The sequence below is a fragment of the Octodon degus genome, unplaced genomic scaffold (assembly GCF_000260255.1).
Source record: "Octodon degus isolate 3935 unplaced genomic scaffold, OctDeg1.0 scaffold00052, whole genome shotgun sequence".
Classification (NCBI taxonomy): domain Eukaryota; kingdom Metazoa; phylum Chordata; class Mammalia; order Rodentia; family Octodontidae; genus Octodon; species Octodon degus.
In genome coordinates, this window is record NW_004524628.1 from 1,945,279 (window position 1) to 1,965,252 (window position 19,974).

At 44.2% G+C, this 19,974-nt stretch overlaps 1 protein-coding gene across 1 annotated transcript in view; it reads right to left on the reverse strand.

Annotated features, from left to right (window-relative positions):
• Mertk (MER proto-oncogene, tyrosine kinase) overlaps positions 1 to 19,974 on the reverse strand; it is a 120,506-nt gene that overhangs the window by 19,107 nt on the left and 81,425 nt on the right. The window contains exons 8-15 of the mRNA XM_023717364.1: positions 18,392 to 18,452; positions 15,471 to 15,477; positions 15,224 to 15,377; positions 12,193 to 12,346; positions 7,230 to 7,315; positions 5,078 to 5,173; positions 2,446 to 2,526; positions 862 to 954 (exon numbers count right to left, since the gene is read on the reverse strand). Coding sequence (XP_023573132.1) covers positions 862 to 954; positions 2,446 to 2,526; positions 5,078 to 5,173; positions 7,230 to 7,315; positions 12,193 to 12,346; positions 15,224 to 15,377; positions 15,471 to 15,477; positions 18,392 to 18,452 — 732 coding nt within the window. The remainder of the gene's footprint in view (positions 1 to 861; positions 955 to 2,445; positions 2,527 to 5,077; positions 5,174 to 7,229; positions 7,316 to 12,192; positions 12,347 to 15,223; positions 15,378 to 15,470; positions 15,478 to 18,391; positions 18,453 to 19,974) is intronic.

The window sequence follows — 19,974 nt, forward strand, 5'->3', positions numbered from 1 at the left end:
TTTTTAATATATTTGGTACAGGGTCTCACTCGCAGCTCAGACTCGTAGTGATCCTCCTGTTTTCAGCCTCACCAGCTCTGGGACTATAGGCATACACCATCATGTCTGGTGTCGGTGGCCAGCTCAGCATGCCTGGGGGTGGGGCCAGTGCAGCCTTTGGTGGTGGGGATCAAACCCTGGTCCCTGTGCTTACCTAAGCAGGTGCTTAGTCTGCTGAGCTATCTCACAGGTCCTGTCCCCTTCTCTTAGAATAGTGTCATGGGGGCTCAGTGAGAGTACTGGCTCAGCACACACATTCAATGGGTTCAATGCCCAGCACTGCCAAATTAAAAAATAATAATAATATACTTACACAGTACCCACTGATACCTCATCTCCTTTTTGTACTCCTTGCATAACAGAGTTGTAAAGCCAAATTACATTACACCACTCTGACGAAATACTCAATGGTCAATGTACCATGATCATAAATCAGTCCTTTGAAATATGTTCATAAATTATTTCTCAAAGATGACTTACTGAATTTATTCACTTTTATAGCTTTACTTCACTTCTATCTAACATATGAATAACCTTAAATCAACAAAGATTGTCACATGACCAACTTGTGCGTCTTGCCTTTCACCGATAGTCTCGTTAAACTCCGTGGACACTCTACGTACCCTGACCTAGAATGCTAATCCATAGGAGCCTCAGCACAGAGAAGCATAAATAAGGAGAAGTGTCTGGGGTAAGAAACCCACGCTATTTTGGGGGGTGATGCAATGCATGAACTTACATGCACCAAAGTCTCTCCCCTTGGGCACACCGTACCATTAGCCAAGCCTCCCATGGCCCCCATCTCGCGCTTCCCCAAGGTACCTAGGAGTCGGATGACGTTAGGGTGGCTGAAGTCCTTCATGCAAGCTGCCTCACTGAGGAACTCCTCGATCTCTCGCTGTGAGAAGTTGTCCACTAAAGGAACAGATGACAAATGTTAGGCCCAGTTCATTTACTCAGTTAAGGCGTAGGGGCGGGGCAGTGGCAATTTTGTTCTGTAAAACTAAAATCAGAAACAGGCACAACCATACAGACAGAAAGCAACTGAGGTTGACAGGGGTCACTGGGGTTGTGGGGAGAGAGGAACCCGTAGGGACACACAGGGGACCTTCAGGGCCATGAGGCTTTCTGGATGATGCTACAGCGGTGGACACAGGCTTCTTCTATATTTGTTAAAATCCATAACCCCATACAACAAAAGGGTGGACTCAAGTGCAAATTAAGAATTTCAATTAATAATGTGTTGTCATGTGTTCATCAACTGTAAAACATATAAACACTACTGAAAAATATTAATGAAATGGGAAATGGACATAGGGGAACAGTAATGTATGGAAACTATAGTTTCAGCTCAATTTTTCTGTAAAGCTAAAGATGCTCTAAAAATTAAAGTCTATCTGTAGAAAAAAAATCCCCCAAACTGAGGTCAGTTCCAACTGATCTGCTACACTCATTTTACATTTAAAAACAAACGTCACAACTCTCCCTTTCTGTCCCTATCTCCTACAAGTCTGGTTGATTAGTCACAGTTTTTTGTGGGGGAGAATGGGGAGACCAGAAACTGAACCCAGGACTTTGTGCTTGCCAGGCAGGGGCTGCGCCGCTCAGCTAGCTCCCTGGCTCTAGTCACACCTTCTGAGTCGGGTGTACTTTGATACCAAGTTTTGGGCATGGAACTAATTTAAGAAAGCTGCTTAAAATTCATTATTATGCTTATTATGAAATGAAATCACTCACAAGAGGATAAATGATTGACCTGTAAGAGGTACTTGGAATTGTCAAATTAGACAGGAAGTAGAATGGAGGGGGCTAAGAATCTGGGGAACGGGAGGAGTCTCAGTGTGTAATGGACATAGCTGTAGGGTCACAAGATAAGTTCTGGAGATAGCAGATAGAGACAGTCACACCACAGCGTCACTGTGCTTCATGCCATTGACCTTTGCGCTCAACAACGGGCTCAGCTTTTACCTACGGTACATTTTACCACACTTAGAAGTAAATAGTTAGTCATAAAGTCAGGCTGTGGTAAGGAAAATGAGTGACTGAAATCGCCCATGAGGGTGGCCAGCGCAGTGCAGTGTCCATGACATTCTGTGGCTTCCTATGTGAGAATCTTTCTCCTATTAAAGACGATTTAGGATAAAAACCTTCAGATGAGGCACTAGAGAGATCAGCGATCTGATCTCATCCATCCCTGCTTCAGCAGCTCATCATGCCTTACTTTGGAATCATCAGCTCGGCCAAGCGATGATGCCCACGATGCCCGATGATGTTGATGATGGCGGTGGCAATGATGGTGGTGACAGAAGCAGACAGAGAGAACGCTAGAGACGCTGAGAGGAACAAGGCAGTGCTTCATGCATAAAGAACACACAGCGTGTGCAGGAAGAGCAGCAGCCCACTCACACTTCATGGTCTTCACCGCCACCTTCTGAGAGCTCCCATCCTGCTGCTTCAGATTTCCTTCCATCACAGAGCCAAACTCTCCTGCGAAGGGAAACAGCACTACGTGGCTACTGGGCCACTCTCCCCACGGCGGGAACGCCACGGTGCCGGGCTGCTTCCACACGGCCCTGGGGCCACTCGTCAGCTAGGCTTCCCCTGCTCGGAGCCTGGGTGTATGCTGTGGCTCATCTCCTGCTTGTCTTGGGTCGGGTGGCCTCAGCCCTGGCCGTGCTCACCACTTTATTCAGCATTTAACTGACCCGTGAGTCTCACAGGAGGAATGTTAGTGAAGTATATAAAGCACAAACTCTTTTTTTTTTTTGCGGAACCAGGGATTGAACTCAGGCCCTTGCACTTGCCAGGGAAGCGTTTATTCCACTGAGCCATCTCCCTGGCCCCAAGCACAAACTCTTAAGAGCATTATTACTCACACTAAGGACAATTTAACAAATGAAATATGTATTTCACCTTTGTAGTTACAATGTGTAATCAAAAGTGGTGAATGTTTAAATACAAATTTTATCAGATACAAAAGTTACATTTCTTGTTCTATAGGTCTTGCTTTATCTTGGTCTTAACTATCCAGCAAAAAAGTAGGAAAACGAAGTATAAAAAGTAAAGCCACATTAATATGCTGAGCTGTAAAAAGCTCAAGTCAACAACTTTGGACATTGCCAGACTTACGGAAAACCCACTACTATTATGGACTACTGGACTCTATCGAGAGATTCTGCTGAATTCAAGCACCTACAATATTTAAATGACAGTGGAATGCCCTTCTCTGACAAAACTAACCAAAAAAAGTGGGATAGAAATGAACGACCCTTTTGTATCTGTATACTCAAAATAGTTAGGATAGATATACAGCTCTACTCTCTTAATTCAATGAACAGAAAGGTTTGTATAATAGTGTTTGAGACAGGATATCATGTCTGCATCTTGTACAATGAATAACCACTAAGGCAATATGCAATGTATTAATTACTAAAAATGTGCCAGTAATCAGTTGTGAAACTGTCTGATTGATATTTGTTTCTCAATAAAATTATTAAAAAAAACATGGGACACAAATGAAGGACCATTGTGTACCTGTATGTACAAAATAGATAGGACAGATATACAGCTATCTTTCTTCAATAAGAAGATTTGCACTAACAGTGTTTCGACAGGATATTATGTCTGCATCTTGTACTATGAATAACCACTACGAAGACAACAATATGCAATGTATTAATTATTGAAACTGTCCCATTAATCAGTTTTGAAACTGTCTCTGCTATTTGTTTCTCAATAAAATTAATAAAAAGTGAAAAGAAATAAATGGAGATATAACCACTTAAAAAAAAACCCAAATTTTAAATACTTTCTTACTGTACAAGGCACATAGCTGTGAATTGCCCTCAAAACCTGCCCCTTCCTCTGAACACAATTATTCCATCTTTTGCAACAGTTTCTGAAGCAGTTCTAGAAATGCTCTGTCGTGAGGTTCTATTCACAGCTGCCTTGACGTCTTGAACTGAGCACGTTTCAGCAGTTTCTCCAAATGAAAACATTACGTTTTCTCCTCACCCACTTAATTCTCTGGATCTGGTACCAGGAGACTTCTGGCTCTTCCGCAAGTCAAAATGATCACGCTGTGTGAATGTGTAAATCGACTCGGAGCATCAAGGCCCAGGCTCAACAGCACAGCTAGGGGCATCCCCAACAAAGGACTTCCAGAACGGCCTCAGAGGGCCTGGGGAGATAGCTCAGTGGAATAAGTCCTTGCTTGGCAAGCGCAAGGTCCTAAATTCAATCCCTGATACCACCAAAAAAAAAAAAAAAAAAAAAAAAACAACCTGCTCCAGAAAGTGGTAAGAATGAAGAAATAAGTGTGTTCAAAGGAAGTGGGAGTATTTTAAAGAGAATTCAGAGCAATGTGCCTTTTACTGTAACAGATGTTTAAAAAATTTAATCAATTACCATATGCTATGCTCATACCTCATATTTAAGAAGAGGCCAAGGACAGTCAGCTTAAGGAATATAGGACTAAATTTAAGAAGCATAGGACACCAAGAAAGAAACTGTATGCTCGGACTAAAGCGCCTGCTTAGGCAGAGTGCAATGGCCAGGGTTCAATTCCCAGTGTGCAGTGCCAGCCCCACCCGCAGGGTGCACTGAGATGGCCACCGAGAGTGAGTCTGATTGTGTGCACCTGTAATCCCAGCACTTGTCACCTGTAATCCCAGTGCTTGGGAGGCTGAAAACAAGAGAATCACTACAAATCTGATCTGTGTAGTGAGACCCTGTACACTGTAGATCCTGTACTAAATACATTAAAAATAAATAAATAAATTTTATGCTTTGCAATGAAGGGAAGGAATTAATATTTTTCCAGTCTACTCTGTGTCCTAGGCACAACAGAGGCTGTTTTCATCTACCAAACCTGAGTTTCAAAAATCACTAATCTATAGTAAATTATTAGTTAGAACTATTGGTATTATAACTCAAAGTCATTAAATGGTGCTTTATCTATTCGGTGTGCATTTCAAACATTCCTCTGAGTTGCTCCTTCGTACCCCACATTTTAAGAGAATTACTGTGAGCCGCTTACCTTCCCCCAGAATTTTCCCAAGAACTAGAAGATTCCTGTCAATCACAACATCTTCTAGTTTGTTTTGCAGCTCCTCGCTGACTCCCAAGCTTTGTACTACAAAAGTGACAGCACATACATTAGGATTGTCAGGGTGCTTTCTTTCATTAAAATAGAATTATATTTAAAGTTCTATATACTAGTCATACCTTGAAAAAATTTTACATTCATTCATTCATTCATTTAATGCCAATATTAAAACAACACACTTCATTCTACTGTAGTTAAAGTAAGTAAAATGAGTCCTTAACGGCAAGATTAATTCTTTTTTAATTTTTTAAGATTAATTTTTTTTTTTGGAGCCAGGGATTGAACTCAGGCCCTTGCGCTCACCAGGAAAGCGCTTATTCCACTGAGCCATCTCCCCGGCCCCTTTAAGATTAATTTTGAACCACTATAAAAGAATCAGAACTCTGTTTCTCTTCCCATGATGCAGTAGCAGCAGCCAGCAGACTTACGTAGAAGGGTTTCACCCTGACTTAAAGTACAGACAACAAGTCAATTGGCAGCTGGATTATTTACTATTTATATCCAGAACTACAGTACATAAGGAGCCATCAGCCCCCCTCCTATGCCCAGAGGAGGCCCATGACCACAGGAAACATCCAGAGAACAAGCTGTTGTCCTACATATGGTATAAGGTGCCTCCCAGCAAGGACACAGGAAGTGGTAAGTGGGGTCCTTCAGGAAACTGGAGAAAATTGTCTACGTAAGGAATGTAATGCAATAAGGTACACAGCAGAGATGCAGCAACAGCATAACTTTGTCAACAGGAAAAGTTAACCAGGGTGGGGAGAATGATTCTGTAGTCATTTGGCAAATCATTCAGTCTGAGCCACAGTTAACACACGAGTTAGTCTTTGAAAGAAACGCTATATGAGTAATTAGAAATGACACATTTGCTCTTCAAAAAGAAATTACAGCCGGGGATATAGCTCAGCGGAATAAGCACTTGTCTGGCAGGCATAAGGTCCCGAGTTTGATCCCCAGTACTAAAAAATAAAATAAAATACTACCCAAATGGTAATATCAAAGAAATGGTAATGTCTTTGATAAAGCAAGAAATGATCTAAATAAAGAACTTTTAAAAATGCAAGGATAGAGATAGCTAAATATCACAACATATAGATAAGAGAAGCACAGATATTAGCATTCTGTATGGAGCAAATTTTGATTTCACAGCATGCTGTATTCTATCATGTATACACACTTCCTACACTGCTTCTGCAGCTACTCAAGAACACTGTTATCTGTTCCTCCTCCTTTGACCAGAGGCTCCAGTCTTGGACTCAGCAAAGTCCAAACCATAAATGCTACGAAGCACACTGGCAAACTGTTCTCCCAGTTGGATACCAGGAAAACAGGAAGTGAGGTTTGAGATTATGGCTATTGCTTTGCTATTTCCTTAAAGCGTCCAACCTTCACCCAATCTCCTATAGCCTAGAAGGTTTCTCTATACCTCCACATTTCATGGCATTATGAATCCTGAAACCTGGCTTCCTAACTTCAGATTGCCAGTAGCCAATTCAGCCAGCAGAGATGTGCATGCCAATGTCCACCTACTTGCTAGTTTCTGACATCTGTACATTAAAGGGATCTACTGGTTTATTTATTTATTTTAAAAACATTTTTGTGGTGGTGGTGGTAATGGAGATTGAACCCAAGACCTTTGCACTGAGCTACACTCTAGTCTTTTTACTTTATTTGGAGATAGGGTTTCACTAAATTGCTAAATTACCCAGGCTGGGCTCAAACCTATGATCCTCCCATCTTGGTCTCCGAGAGTGCTGGGATTACAGGAGCAGAAACCCAGCACCACACTCAGATAAAGCAATCCCCAAACTCCTTTGGCTTTTCTTAGGAACCTGTCTGCTGAGCCGGGCGTGGTGGTGCACACCCGTAATCCCTGCACTCGGGAGGTGGAGGCAGGAGGATTGCTGCGAGTTTGAGGCTAGCCTACGAGCGAGTTCAGGGCCATCCTGACCTAATACTGAGACCCTGCCTGAAAAAACAAAAAACAAAACAAGAAAAGAAACCTGTCTGCTGTTCCTTTTTTCTAGGCTCCCCACTATTTTAACTTTGGCCAAAAAGAAAAAAATGAAAGTCAACTTACAGGTAAGTTCAATGGCTCGCCGACAGTAGGACTTCTTTGCTATATAATTTACAACTAATTCAGAATCCTCCTCTGTGAATGCAGTCCTGGGTGGAGGAAAAAAAAGACATTTCACTATAAAAATAGAGTGACACAGGCTACTTTCCTTCTCCCAGGATTTTCCCAAGAATTAGCAGACTCCTATCAATCACAAAATCCTCTAGGTTTTTTGTTTGTTTGTTTGTTTGTTTGTTTGTTTTCTGGAACCGGAGATCAAACTCAGGACCTTGCACATGCCAGGCAGGCGCTTATGCTACTGAGCTACCTCCCTAACTCTAGTTTATTTTTTAGTTCCTCACTGACTCCAAAGTAGCAAGGTACATATTAGAGTTATCAGCGTACTTAAATCCTTTAATTTTCAATCCCAACCTTTTCCAGAATATCATAACTGAGGTTCAATCAGCTAATATCTAAGATCTATCTTGGTATGAAATTAACAAGTCCATGGAGGCTTAGCGAATAGAAATATTTTCGGGATGGCGAGATAGCTCAGTGGACTAAAGTGCCTGCTTAGGCAAGCTTAGACCAGTGCAGGGACTGCAGTTTGATCCTGGGCACCACATGCCACACCAACCCCACACCTCGGGGCGGGCTGAGCCAGCCACAGAATCCAGGCATAGTGGCATATGCCTGTAATCCCAGTGCTGGGGAGGCTAAAAATAGGAGGCTCACTATGAGTCTGAGCTGCGTAGTGAGACCCTGTAACAACCAAAAACATTAAAATAAGAAAAAGAAATATTTCAAATGAACCATTTACTTTTGTATTTCTCAAATGCAAGACTACCATAAGCTACATGTGGGCACCACATGTTTGAATTGCTTATTTTTCCTCTTTCTCTCTCCAGTGCCCAGAATAGGCTCTTGGCTTTTTAAAAAAATTTTTTCTTTTTTTCTCCAGATCTGAAATTCAACATGTAACCTACATTCAATTCCTACCTACTAATGGACACCTTGTCCATGGACTGGGCTGTCTCCGTTTACACAAATTCTAAGCATGTTTTGCATTTAGAAGGCACCAAGTAGTCCCCTCCACCTGGATCTCTGTGCATACTTCCGCGCTCCAGATGAATTCCTACATCAGCTTGCCGCAGTTCGACAGCCCAGCCCCAATTCTGATGGTAATTGCATTGTATGTGTGGTTCATTTGGGGCAAAAGGATCTCTTGACAGTGTAGGGCTTTCCGATCCATGAACACACACGGAGAGTATATAACTCTCCGTGTGTATTCAAGTCCTTTTCAGTACTGTCAGGACAGTTCAATAATTGTTTTGCAAAAAGCTCTTGCACATCTACTGAGTTTATTCTTAGAAATTATGTACTTTTCATGCTGCTATGGGTAGAATCTCAGTCTAGCACATTGTCTTCAATGAATTTTAAAACCAGAATGAACGTATTTTCATGGGAATGTCCTAAAAAATTGAATTTTTTTTCCTCAAGGAAGCAAGAAAGGAGGGAGCCAAGGCCAAGACTTCAGCAGCAGCAGCAACAAAGAAAGATAAGCTTTTGGGACTAACAGGATTGCTATGTGCTGCTCTCAAAACTCTTGGTAAAAGAGTCAAAAAGCAACGCAAGATCGCTGTGCTGTTGTATCTCATCTCTCTGAGGTTACCTTAGCTGCACATCTGAGTGGCCTCCTGGAAGTTCAGGATCTCCAGTGGCAAGACTGGCTACTGTGCATGTGTGTGGTGTTTTTGTTTTTGTTTTTTTTTTTTGGTATTTAATACATGGTCTATAGGCTCTCACTATACAGATAGATTCAGTGATCCTCCTGTTTTCAGCCTCCCAAGCACTGGGATTACAGGCATGTGCCACCACACCCAGTCTCAGGCTCAGCGTGCCCCCCCCCCCGGGGGGGGGACCAACACAGCAGGCTTGGGATCAAACCCTGGTCCCTGCATCTGCCTGAGCAGGCACTTTAGTCTGCTGAGCTATCTGGCCGGCCCTAACCATTGTGCTCTCTGTTTTGTATTTAGTGATCCTACCTATAAGGAGGTCTCAAGCAAATACAGCAGAACCTCAGGCCTTGTCATTGCTTAGCTCCGGGAGGTACTAGAAATGATGAGTCCCAAACAAATTGTTTTGGCTGGAAAGAGCAGTGAGTCACAAAGCAGCTACCACTGACAAGCTCTAGCTTTCTTGTAAAGCTCCAAGAAGCCACTGTCATTCAAAATGTGCCAAATTGGACACGTTTCAAAGGAACTGAGTGTCAAGACAGGACTGTATACCTATGAATCATTCTACAACTGCTGTTTTAACAATATTAACCAGGAATTTCCTCTTGATGACACCAAATACTTTCTGCAACTAATACTTAAGACCATCAGCATTTTAAGACCATGTCTTTATTGCTGACTGAATATAAAAGTCTCCATTCAGAGTTCCAGCAATTAGAACTGTAGTGACCTTGCAGAACATTCAGACATACAACACCAGGCCTAGAAAAGATAAAATGCTTACTTAAGTGACAGAATAATGCTGGAACCCAGCTGTTACAATTCCGTCCAGTGCTTCCCTCCTCCAGGGGGCTCTGGGCACCACAGGGCCTCTGCATGTGTTTTTGTTCTGGCTCCCTTTCCCTCACCTAAGGAATACCTGCTCTTCTTTAGATCTTGAGGCCGGTGTCAGTCACCTGTGCAGGGAGGCCTTCCTTCACTTTCTTAACACAGTCGGTGTACCCTGGTATGCACTCTTATGGCTTTATACAGAATTTACCCCAATTGTCATTGTATGTTTATTGGTGTGACTGCTTGACTATGCCTGGCTCCCTGTGAACTGCTAGTGCCTAGTGACAGGGTGTTGGTCCCCACAGACCCCCAGCCTCCCCCAGTGCCTCGGTGCTAGGGTATGTATGAGCCACTCTCATACCTTCTGTGGAGTTCTGTGAACTTGTCTCATGGTGCACTGCATGCCACACCTAGGACCTGCGACGCATTTGGGTCAACTCTATGTTGAGCATTTAGTTTAGTTTTTACATTTTTTTTTTTTTTTAATTTTTAGGGAAGGGTCTACAGGGTGTTCAGGGTCTCACTACTAGATCGGACTCTTAGTGATCTGCCTTTTTACAGCCTCCCAAGAGCTGAGACTATAGGTACACACCACCACACCCAGTCTCAATTGCTGTCTCAGCACACCCCAGGGTCAGGGCCGGCACAGCAGCTCTAGGGCTGCCATGAATCCCCAGCCCCTGCGCCTGCTTGCACGTGCTTTAATCCGCTGAGCTATTTGGCCGGCTCCCTTGTTCATGCCTTTAAAAAGAGTCATTGTGTGAACTTATATTCTATGATATTGTAGTTATAAGCAAAGAGTTCCAGGGGCTGTAGAGAATGAACCCCTAGACAATGGACACAGAGAAGGTCTGGTATTCACCGGCAAGCTCTTCCTTTGCCCACGGGAAGTCTAGGAAGGAGCAGGAGGCTCTGAGAGCATTCTGCAGGCAGAGCAGTGACAGGGGGCCGCCGAGTCAGCGCAGCCACCTTCCCACCCCCACTCTGCGCCATTCCTAGCTGTCAACAAGCTGCCTGGTACAAAACACCTCCTTCTGACCCATCATTGATAGAGTCCATCTCAAGGAATTCCAACCCCCTGCAAAGCCCTGGAGTGAAAACTGAGATCTTGAAACAACATTTAGATATAGCCTTCTTTTCCTAAGCTGCCTTAACACAGCTTCTTGCTTTTGTTGGAATGTAACCAGTGTTTGCTATAAAAGATGCATAGAAAAGAGAAAGAGCCTCCATCCCTAATTTGAATACTAAAATGTGAGGTTCTCGGGTTTTTTTTTTTTTTGGCATTTATTTATTTGGTACAGGGTCTCGTTACACAGCTTGGACTCGTACTGATCCTCCTATCTCAGCCTCTCCAGCGCTGGGATTACAAGAGTGTGCCACCGTGCCCAGTTTTGGCTCAGTGTGCTCAGGGTGGGCTGGCATGGCATGCATTACCAGGGATCGAACCTGGGTTCTTCAGCTTGCCAGGCAGGCAGGTGATTAGACTGTGGAGCTATCTCTCCAGACCTGAGGTTCTCTGTTATAAAAAAACTGATTATTACAGGAAATGTGCAAAGTATGAGAAGAAAAGAAAGAAGGAAGGAAGCCGAGTCACCCACAGTAATACCTGTCAGAGTTGCTAATGCTTTGGTGAATATATATATTTGAGTATCCCTTGTCCAGGATGATTGGGACCAGCACAAATTTCAGGACATCTTAGATTGTGGAATATTTACATATACATAATGAGATGTCTTGGGGGAGTGGGATACAAGACTAAACACAACACTGATTTATATCTCATACATACCTTATGCACAGAGCTCAAAGGTAAAGTTTATACAACATTGGTGATAATTTTCTGCATAAAACAAAGTTTCATGCTGTAGAACCATTAAGGGCACGGAAAAAAGTTTTGGATTTTGGAACATTTTGGATGTCAGATTTTCAGATTTAGAGTGCTCAGGACTTAGCTCTAGCTCTAATTTTTTTTTTTCAGTCCTGGGGATTAAGGCCATGGCCTTGACACTGAATTATATCCATACCCTTAATTCTTTTTTTTTTTTTTTAATTTTGATACAGGGTCTCACTAAGTCACTGAGTTATTCAGGTTGGTTCAAACTTGAGATCCTCCCATCTCAACCTCCCAGAATTCTGGGATTCTAGGTGTGTGTTCCTGAGAATCTTTTTTTAGACTTGCCATAGAAATGTTTATTTAACAGCAAGGCCATCCTCTCTATAGAAGCACCGTTTCCTGCTCTTATGGGTGGCTGCTGTTGCCGGAAGTGGCCCGAGTCTGCAAGCTGCCTGGCCATAGGGCGCACACAAACTCAACACCCTTTAGGGTGCAGCGTGAGCAGCAGGGCCAAGGGGGGCTCTGGCACTCAGCCTAGCCACCTCTTTAGTGTCACTAGTCCAGGTTACGCCACGGGGAAACTTACCCAAACTTTGTCTCCTGCACTCTTTTTCTGATGGCCAGAGAAATGTATAAAATCAACCCAATCAAAATAAATCCGCAGAAGCAGCCCAGGATGATGAGCACAGGCTCGGTGTTGCCAGGGGCCGGGGTCGATGACGGGGCATAGTCTACCCCACCTGGAAAAACACCAGTGAAGTCAGTTCTAACATTCCTTTGAGATTTGAAACATGCAGATAACATTGGCTTTAGTAGGAAAGGGTGGTGAAAAGCTTTTAGAACTAAGTTCATCCTTTAATTTTAGAGGCAGAGGGTGGAGGGGAGGACAGGATCTCTCTGTGTAGTCAGGCTGGCCTTGGGTTCACTATATGGCCCAGGCTGGCCTCAAACTCATGGGATCCTCCTGCCTCAGCCTCCAGAGTGCTTGGATTACAGGTGTGTGCCACCATGCCCAGCTAATCCTTTAATCTCATGATCTATAAATGTAGACAATCTTCACTGTGCAAGCTGAAACCACAGAGTATTTTTCTTTCTCTCTCTCTCTCTCTCTCTCTCTCTCTCTCTCTCTCTCTCTCTCTCTCGGTGGCACTTGGGATTGAGCCCACAGCCTTTGCACTGAGCTATATTTCCCAGCTTTTAAAGTTTTTCATTTTGAGAAAGGATCTCACCACATTGCCCAAGTGAGACCTAAACACGTGCTTCTCCTGCCTCAGTCTTCCAAAATACTAGAATTATAGGCATGCGCCCCCATGCCCACTCCCAGCATTCTTAATAAACAATGAAACTAGATGGAGTCAATCATTTCACAAGGCATATGTGTGTCAAAATATCACACACTCCATAAATACATGCAATTAAACATAATCAAATTACCAGTGGAGAATTCCTCATGTTGATTATAAATGTACAGGATCAAAATAAAAGTAAAAGAAATATTTGTAAGCTGGCAAGCCAGCTCAGTGGTCTAAGTGCCTGCCTGGCAGGCGCAAGCACCCGGGTTCAATCCCGCGTGCCACATGCCATGCCGCTGTGCTGACCACTGAAACCAGGCTTGGTGGTGCACGCCTGTAATCTTAGTGCTGGAAAGGCTGAGACAGGAGGACCACTACGAGTCTAAGCTGCGTAGGAAGATCCTGTGCCAAATTAATAAATAAAAAAAATGAAATATTTGATCAGTGCCTATAATTCGAAACATTAAGGATTGAAGTGTTATTTCTTTATTAAGACGAATCTTATCAGGAGGAGTCTGAACAGTGTGTCTTCCTATTACTGAAATTTACGGCACAGAAAACATATGCTCTGTGTTTTAGAGAATTATCAGACTCCTTTTCAAGTTTGGATGACTTCCAGTGTTTTTTATTTTGTGCTTTTGAAGTTGGAAAGCATCACTGAGAATTCCTATAAAGTGTTCCTTTTTGCTCTGCCTCCCTCCCTTCCCTTCCTTCTCTCCTTTTGTCCTGCGGTGCTGGGGATGGAGCCCGGGCCCTGCATGAGGTGGGCAGGTGCTGCACCCCAAGCCACACCTGCAGGCCAGAAGGGAAGTTTTCTGCAGGTGTCACTTTCTTTAGGAGGCTTCTACCCTTCTTGTCACAGCCACTGTATTCATGCCAGTAGGTTGAGCTTCCCTGAGTTACTCCGTCCACCAGCGAGTCTACCAGACGCCAGCAGCTGCAGCATCCTACAGTCCCCCACATCCAGGTCAGAGTTCACCTCCAGCATGACTAGTTTTCATTTCTTTGCTGCGCTTCATTCACCAACTCACTCTTTCAATGCTCCAGTTTAGTAAGAAGTCATTAGGTTTGTCACCAGGACACAGGGACATAGCACAGCCACGAGCCTTTGCAGGACATGCATGAACAGAATGCGGCAGCAGTCAGTGACAGATTTTGAGAGGAATGACATGATGGGTCACAATCATCAAGCCCCTCTGCATCTGCCGAGTGCCTTATGGAGTGAAAGCCAGTGGCGAGGTTTAACTAAAGTTGGAACTGGACAGATACAGGTTGGGAACCTTGGTGACTTGTATTCGCACATACAGGAGCAGTGCAAAACAAAGACAGACTGGCTGCCTAGCAAAGCTTTTACGAATTGTACCGTTTATTAAGCTTGGGATGAATGTTCTACAGGCTTAAGCCCTGACTTTTTTTTGTTGTTGTTGTTTCTTCAGAGTCAAAATCTCACTGTCTTTGGATTTCTACTTGGTCCCCCTTGCCAGTGACCAGCACTCCTTAGGTGCTGAGCCTACAGACCACAGGGACGTGACACTATTCCAACGTGGCACAAAGAGGGAAACCAGCACGAGGGTCACTGAGCACAGACAGACAAGAACTCAACCGTGTCCCCAAGTCCTGCCGCCTGGACTGCATGTGACAAGAGCGCATAAGCATATAGGTCACACTGATACAGATGTCTGCGTGCGGGATTTATGACGCTGGCATAACATCAAATGACTCGGGGCTGACCTGTGCCAGGGGACAGGTGGCTGGCTCCACCAGCCTATAAAGCAAGCACAGCACTTGGGTCACCGAGGGCGCCACAGTGGCACCTTGCCAGAGAGGTTCCCACAACACACAAAGGCACATGCATGGTTGGACATTTAGCTCAGTCAGCCCAGGCTTCTGTCAGAAGCACGTGACATTCTGTACAGACCGAGTCACAAAGCACATTACCCAGGGGCTGAGTGGGTAAAAACAAGGCCAGCAGCACGGCCTGAAACACAGCAAAACAAACACTGGCAAACAAATAGTGCCAGCCCCAGAGAGCTAAGCGTCGGCTGCCTGAAATTCAGTCATGTGTCTCTCATTTACAGTAAATGCAACAAGTCAGATTTGGCATTCCAAAAGGACCGAGACCTAAAACGTTATCGCCATTGACTGTAAAGCTAGCAAGACTTGGGGATTCTGTGAGGCAGAAGTACGTTATGACAGCAATTCTTATCCCTACAAAAGTTCTTTGGGGTCCTTATTTTTCATTCTTGAATCAGCTGCCATGTTACAGGCTACCCTTTGGCAGCTGGCAGTACCTGCCACTTTCCACCCAGCAGCGAGGGCTCTTACCCTGCACAGGGATGGAGATCTTCACTGGGTCACTGAAAGGCCCAATGCCCCCTTTAGTGACAGCAGCAATCCTCACTGAGAACGTGGCATTGTAGACTTGAACCGAAATCTGAGCCCGGCTGCTGTTAGGGCCGACTTCTTCAGAGAATTCTTTCTGGAGACAGAGAAGACAAAAAGAAATGAAGTACTGAGGTCTCAGCAGCGGGACTGCTGGCCCATAACTCTTTCCGAGGGAAACTTGACCCACCCACAGCCTGCGGGGACAGAGACAACATTTCCACAGGTTGCCTTTCTTTCTGGCCTCAGGGGCCTGGGTAAACTAGGGTCACGTGGCCCTGAACAATGGTCAGGAGAGAAGCTTCTGGAAGAAAGGAAGCACGAAGCAGTGCCTCCTGAGTGCAGAAGCACCACAGCACAATGTCCTAGAGCCACCCTGTCCGTGGACACTGCCCACCTGACAATTGCCTTTGAGCCAACACAAGGGGCCTCCCGTTCTTTGAAATTATAAGAATTTTGAATAAAATCCACATGGAGGAGGGCACTGACACTGCTTTTCTTTTCTTTTTCTTTTTTTAATTTTCTTTTAAAAGGTTTTTTTTTTTTTTGGTACCAGGGATTGAACTCAGGACCTTGCACTTGCCAGGCAGGTACATATACCACTGAGCTATCTCCCTGGCCCTGCTTTTCTTTTATTTATGCGTGACAAAGGCAAAACTTGCTCAACTTCCAGAACTTTGGTTGAATTTTATTTATGCTGTTTTAAAGTCACTGCCATGCAACAGTGAGGTATAAGGGGAGTCAGTTTTGGGGTATATGTCATAGTGTCAGCACTCAGGAGGTTGAGACAGGAGGATCAAGAGTTCCAGGCCAGCCTGAGCTACACAGTGAGTTCAAGGCCAGACCAAACTACAGAGTAAGATCCTGCCTCAGAAAAGAAAATGCAAAACCAAACCATGGGGAAAAAAGAACCAAAACGAATCATTTTTATGACTTTTTCCTTTTGTCTCCAAATCTCCACAATCACAATTTTCTCTGATGTAGGAAACAAATTTTGTGTTTGGAGTTAGCTGTTCAAATGGAAATTGTTGGGCTTGAGAAGGCTGAAACAAAGCCTTAAGCACGTGTGCTTCCCTCCAAATTTTAGAAATGTGACTTCGGAGAGAAAAACAGAGAAAAGTCAGGTAACATGGGGTCAGGTATGAGCAATCACGGCACAGTCTGGTGGTAACGTCATTCCCTGGCTATCAAGTTGCAAAGCAGTCACCTCTAGAGATGGCACAGAATGGCACCAGCTGGGTCCTTGAGGCAAGGTCAATCCCACCATTCTGACCAAGGGGGCAGCTGGGCTGCCCCCCAGAGAATATCTCTAAATCGAAACAGAAGGTGGCCATCAAGATGCTGATCGGAAATTAGTCAAAATATGACCTTAAAAGATGAGGGATTTTCTCCTTCACTGTATCATAAGCCCATGAAATTTGTCATAGATCTTTTTTTTTTTTTTTTGGTGGAACAGGGGATTGAACTCAGGCCCTTGCGCTTGCCAGGGAAGCGTTTATTCCACTGAGCCATCTCCTGGGCCCTGTCATAGATCTTTTTGTTAACTAAGTAAACAAATAAATAACTAACAATTTTTTTGGGTGGGTTCTGATAACATCCTTTAAGAGAGCATTTTAAAAGAGTAGTAAATCTAGTTTTGATGATTTATTTTATCATTCTATATTTATTAATTTTTTAAAAAAATCTTTTATTTATTTCTTCAGTACAGGGTCTCACTACACAGCTTGGACTCTTAGTGATCCTTCTGTCTGAGTCTCCTCAGCACTGGGATTACAGGTGTGTGCCACCATGCCCAGTTTTGGTGGCCAGCTCAGTGTGCCCAGGGTTCTACGGCTGGCAATACATGTGGTACTGGGGATCGAACTGGGGTCCTTGTGCTTGCCAGGCAGGCACTGTGACTGCCGAGCTATCTCCCCTAACTCTGTATTTAACTTGGAGGTGGGTGGACAGAAAATCATCAGCTAGAGTTCACTCTGTGGCCTACCTCCTACAGCCCTGGAGCTCTGTGGTGACTCAGGACTGTCCCTGAGAAATAAGCAGCGTGGCTACTTCCCAAATGAATGTCCCATAGCTCCTCAAAGGGCAAAACGTTATGACTGAAGAGGAACAGCACTAGCTTGCTTCTGGCTGTCTGCTTTTTTTTTTTTTTTTTTTTAATACAGACATAAATATACAACATCAAAATAAGAGGAAACACACAATCAGGAAATAAGTTTATATTCTAGAAGAATAAAAGTTCTAACAAAACCAAACTTCTTGGAAATGTGCCTAAAGGTGAACTCATTCCTTGATATGTACGTATGTATGTATGTATTTGGTACAGGGTCTCACTACGCAGCTCAGATTTATAGTGATCCTCCTGTTTTCAGCTTCCTCAGTGCTGGGATTACATAGGTGTGCACTACCATACCTGCTCTTGGTGGCCAACTCAGTGGGCCCGGTGTGAGGGGGAGCACAGCATGTGGTGCCAGGGATTGAACCTGGGTCTTTGCACTTGCCTAAGCAGGCACTTAGTCTGCTGAGCTATCTCACCAGCCCCCACTCCTTGCTATTTATGAGGGATGAGTACTAGCCACCTCCCTTGGGCACCAAAATCCATGGATGCTAGAGTCATTTATGTCAGAATAACACTGGATTGCACAGAACCTACTTCTAATCCCCTCTAGGTTAACTGTAATACTTGATACACCATCAGTAGTTGCTGTACCATATTCTTAAGGTTCTAATGACAACAAAATAAATTATTTACATGTTCAGGACAGACACTATTTGTTCTCTGAATATTTTCAAGTTGTGGTTGGTCAAATCTGTGGATACAGAAGCTATGGATACAGAGGGCTGAGAAACACCTATTTACTTAAGACCTCGAATTTTTAATGAAAACCCAGACTACTTACTTTTTCATTTCTGTCTCCTATTTCTTAAGGAAGTGGAGAAAAGCAAAGAGCTAACCTGTGTAAAGTTCTTCGAAGAATGCATGGCCCCAGAGCAAACGCTACCCAGTGTAGCACTGGCTCGGCTCATGGTCACGCTGAATCTCACACCATGCCAACCATGCTGGCCAAGGCTTACTAGTAACACATTCTAGGGACAAGTCAAGGACTAGCCCACCTTGACACATCCTTGGACACCTGGCTGGGCTGCCTCTTGAGAACGAGCCCATTCTTCACACCTTAGCATAACACCAGCTTAGATGACTAAGTGAGAGGGAAGAGGGAGTGGGCACACACCACTACATGGTGCATCCCTGCCACCCTCGCAGCCCTGGCAAGCTGATGAGGAGGCGGGGCACCAGGTCTAAAGACTCCTTGGTGCACTGCAGCTTCTCTGGGCCTTTAAGGAAGTTGGTTCTACATGGAAGGGTGTTTCAAGCCCATAATAATCTCTGCTATAACACTGCCTCCTAATCTAAGATCTCTGCTCAGCAAACACAGGTAAGCCAGCATTTCAGCCACAATCCCAAAACAACACGCTCCATAAAATGACACATAAAAGTAACTTCCTGTCTAATGTTTGGGTGATTCTGGGTCAAGACTTACTTACTACAGGACATCAAAGAGCCTTAAACTCATCAGTATATACTGTTAGGTTTCGAAATACATGGGCTGGGGAGATAGCTGGGCAGTAAAGTGCCTGCTTGGCAAGAGCAAGATCCTGAGTTCGACCCCAGTACCATATGCCATGCCAGCCATGAAACGTGGCGTGGTGGTGCACCCTGTAATCCCAGCACTGGGGAGGCTGAGACAGGAGGATCACCAGGAGTCTGAGCTGCATAGCGAGACCCTGTACCAAATACATAAATAAATAAATAAATAAATAAAAATTAAAACAAACAAAATACACAGTATTTCACAAGTTTATTTGCTCAATGGACTCTTTCATGGAAAGTCCACTGATGTTTTGCAGGAATGGGGATAGGGTGGGCATGCCAGTCCACACTTCTCATGAGACTGACCCAGTCACAGAAATTCTCCAGCTGGCTTGGATGGTACAGGTGTAGACTCTGTGTGTGGCTCAGAATCACACACTGAGTGTTTAGTAGCATAAACACCTCCAAAGTAAGCCCAAGGACTTGTGCTCAGGCAGTACAGTACAGAGATAAGCAAGACGTACAACCAACTTCCAAGTGAACAGATTTGCACTTGGTCTTTGCTTTCGGGTTTGGAGCTTTGATATGGAGGGAGAGGGATATCAAGAAAAAATGTAAAAAGTAAAAATCTCCATTGAACTACAATAATATTTCAGTAATACACAGTAAAAATCAGGAGGTTCTTAGTGTTTGCAAATGACACAACATTTGCTGGCTGACAAGAGTGCAAATATCAGTCAGCTTTCCATTGTGGAGACAAAAATCTTGACACTCACAACCTGATGGAAGCCATCTCTTTTGTTTGGTGCCTGGTATTGAACTCAGGACCTTGTGCTCGCCAGGCACTTCGCTATATCCACTGATCTATATCCTCAGCAATACAACTTGAGAGGAGAGAACTATTTGGCTCAGGTTTCAGAGGGTTCAGTCCGTGGCTGGCGGGCTCCAGGGCAGAAACATCACAGTGAAAGGACATGGCAGAAGAAAGCTACTCAGCCTTCGGCATCCAGAAAGCAGAGAGCAGGGCTGGGGAGATGGCTCAGTAGAATAAGCACTTGCCTGGCAAGCACAAGGGCCTGAGTTCAATCCCCAGTTCTGCAAAAAA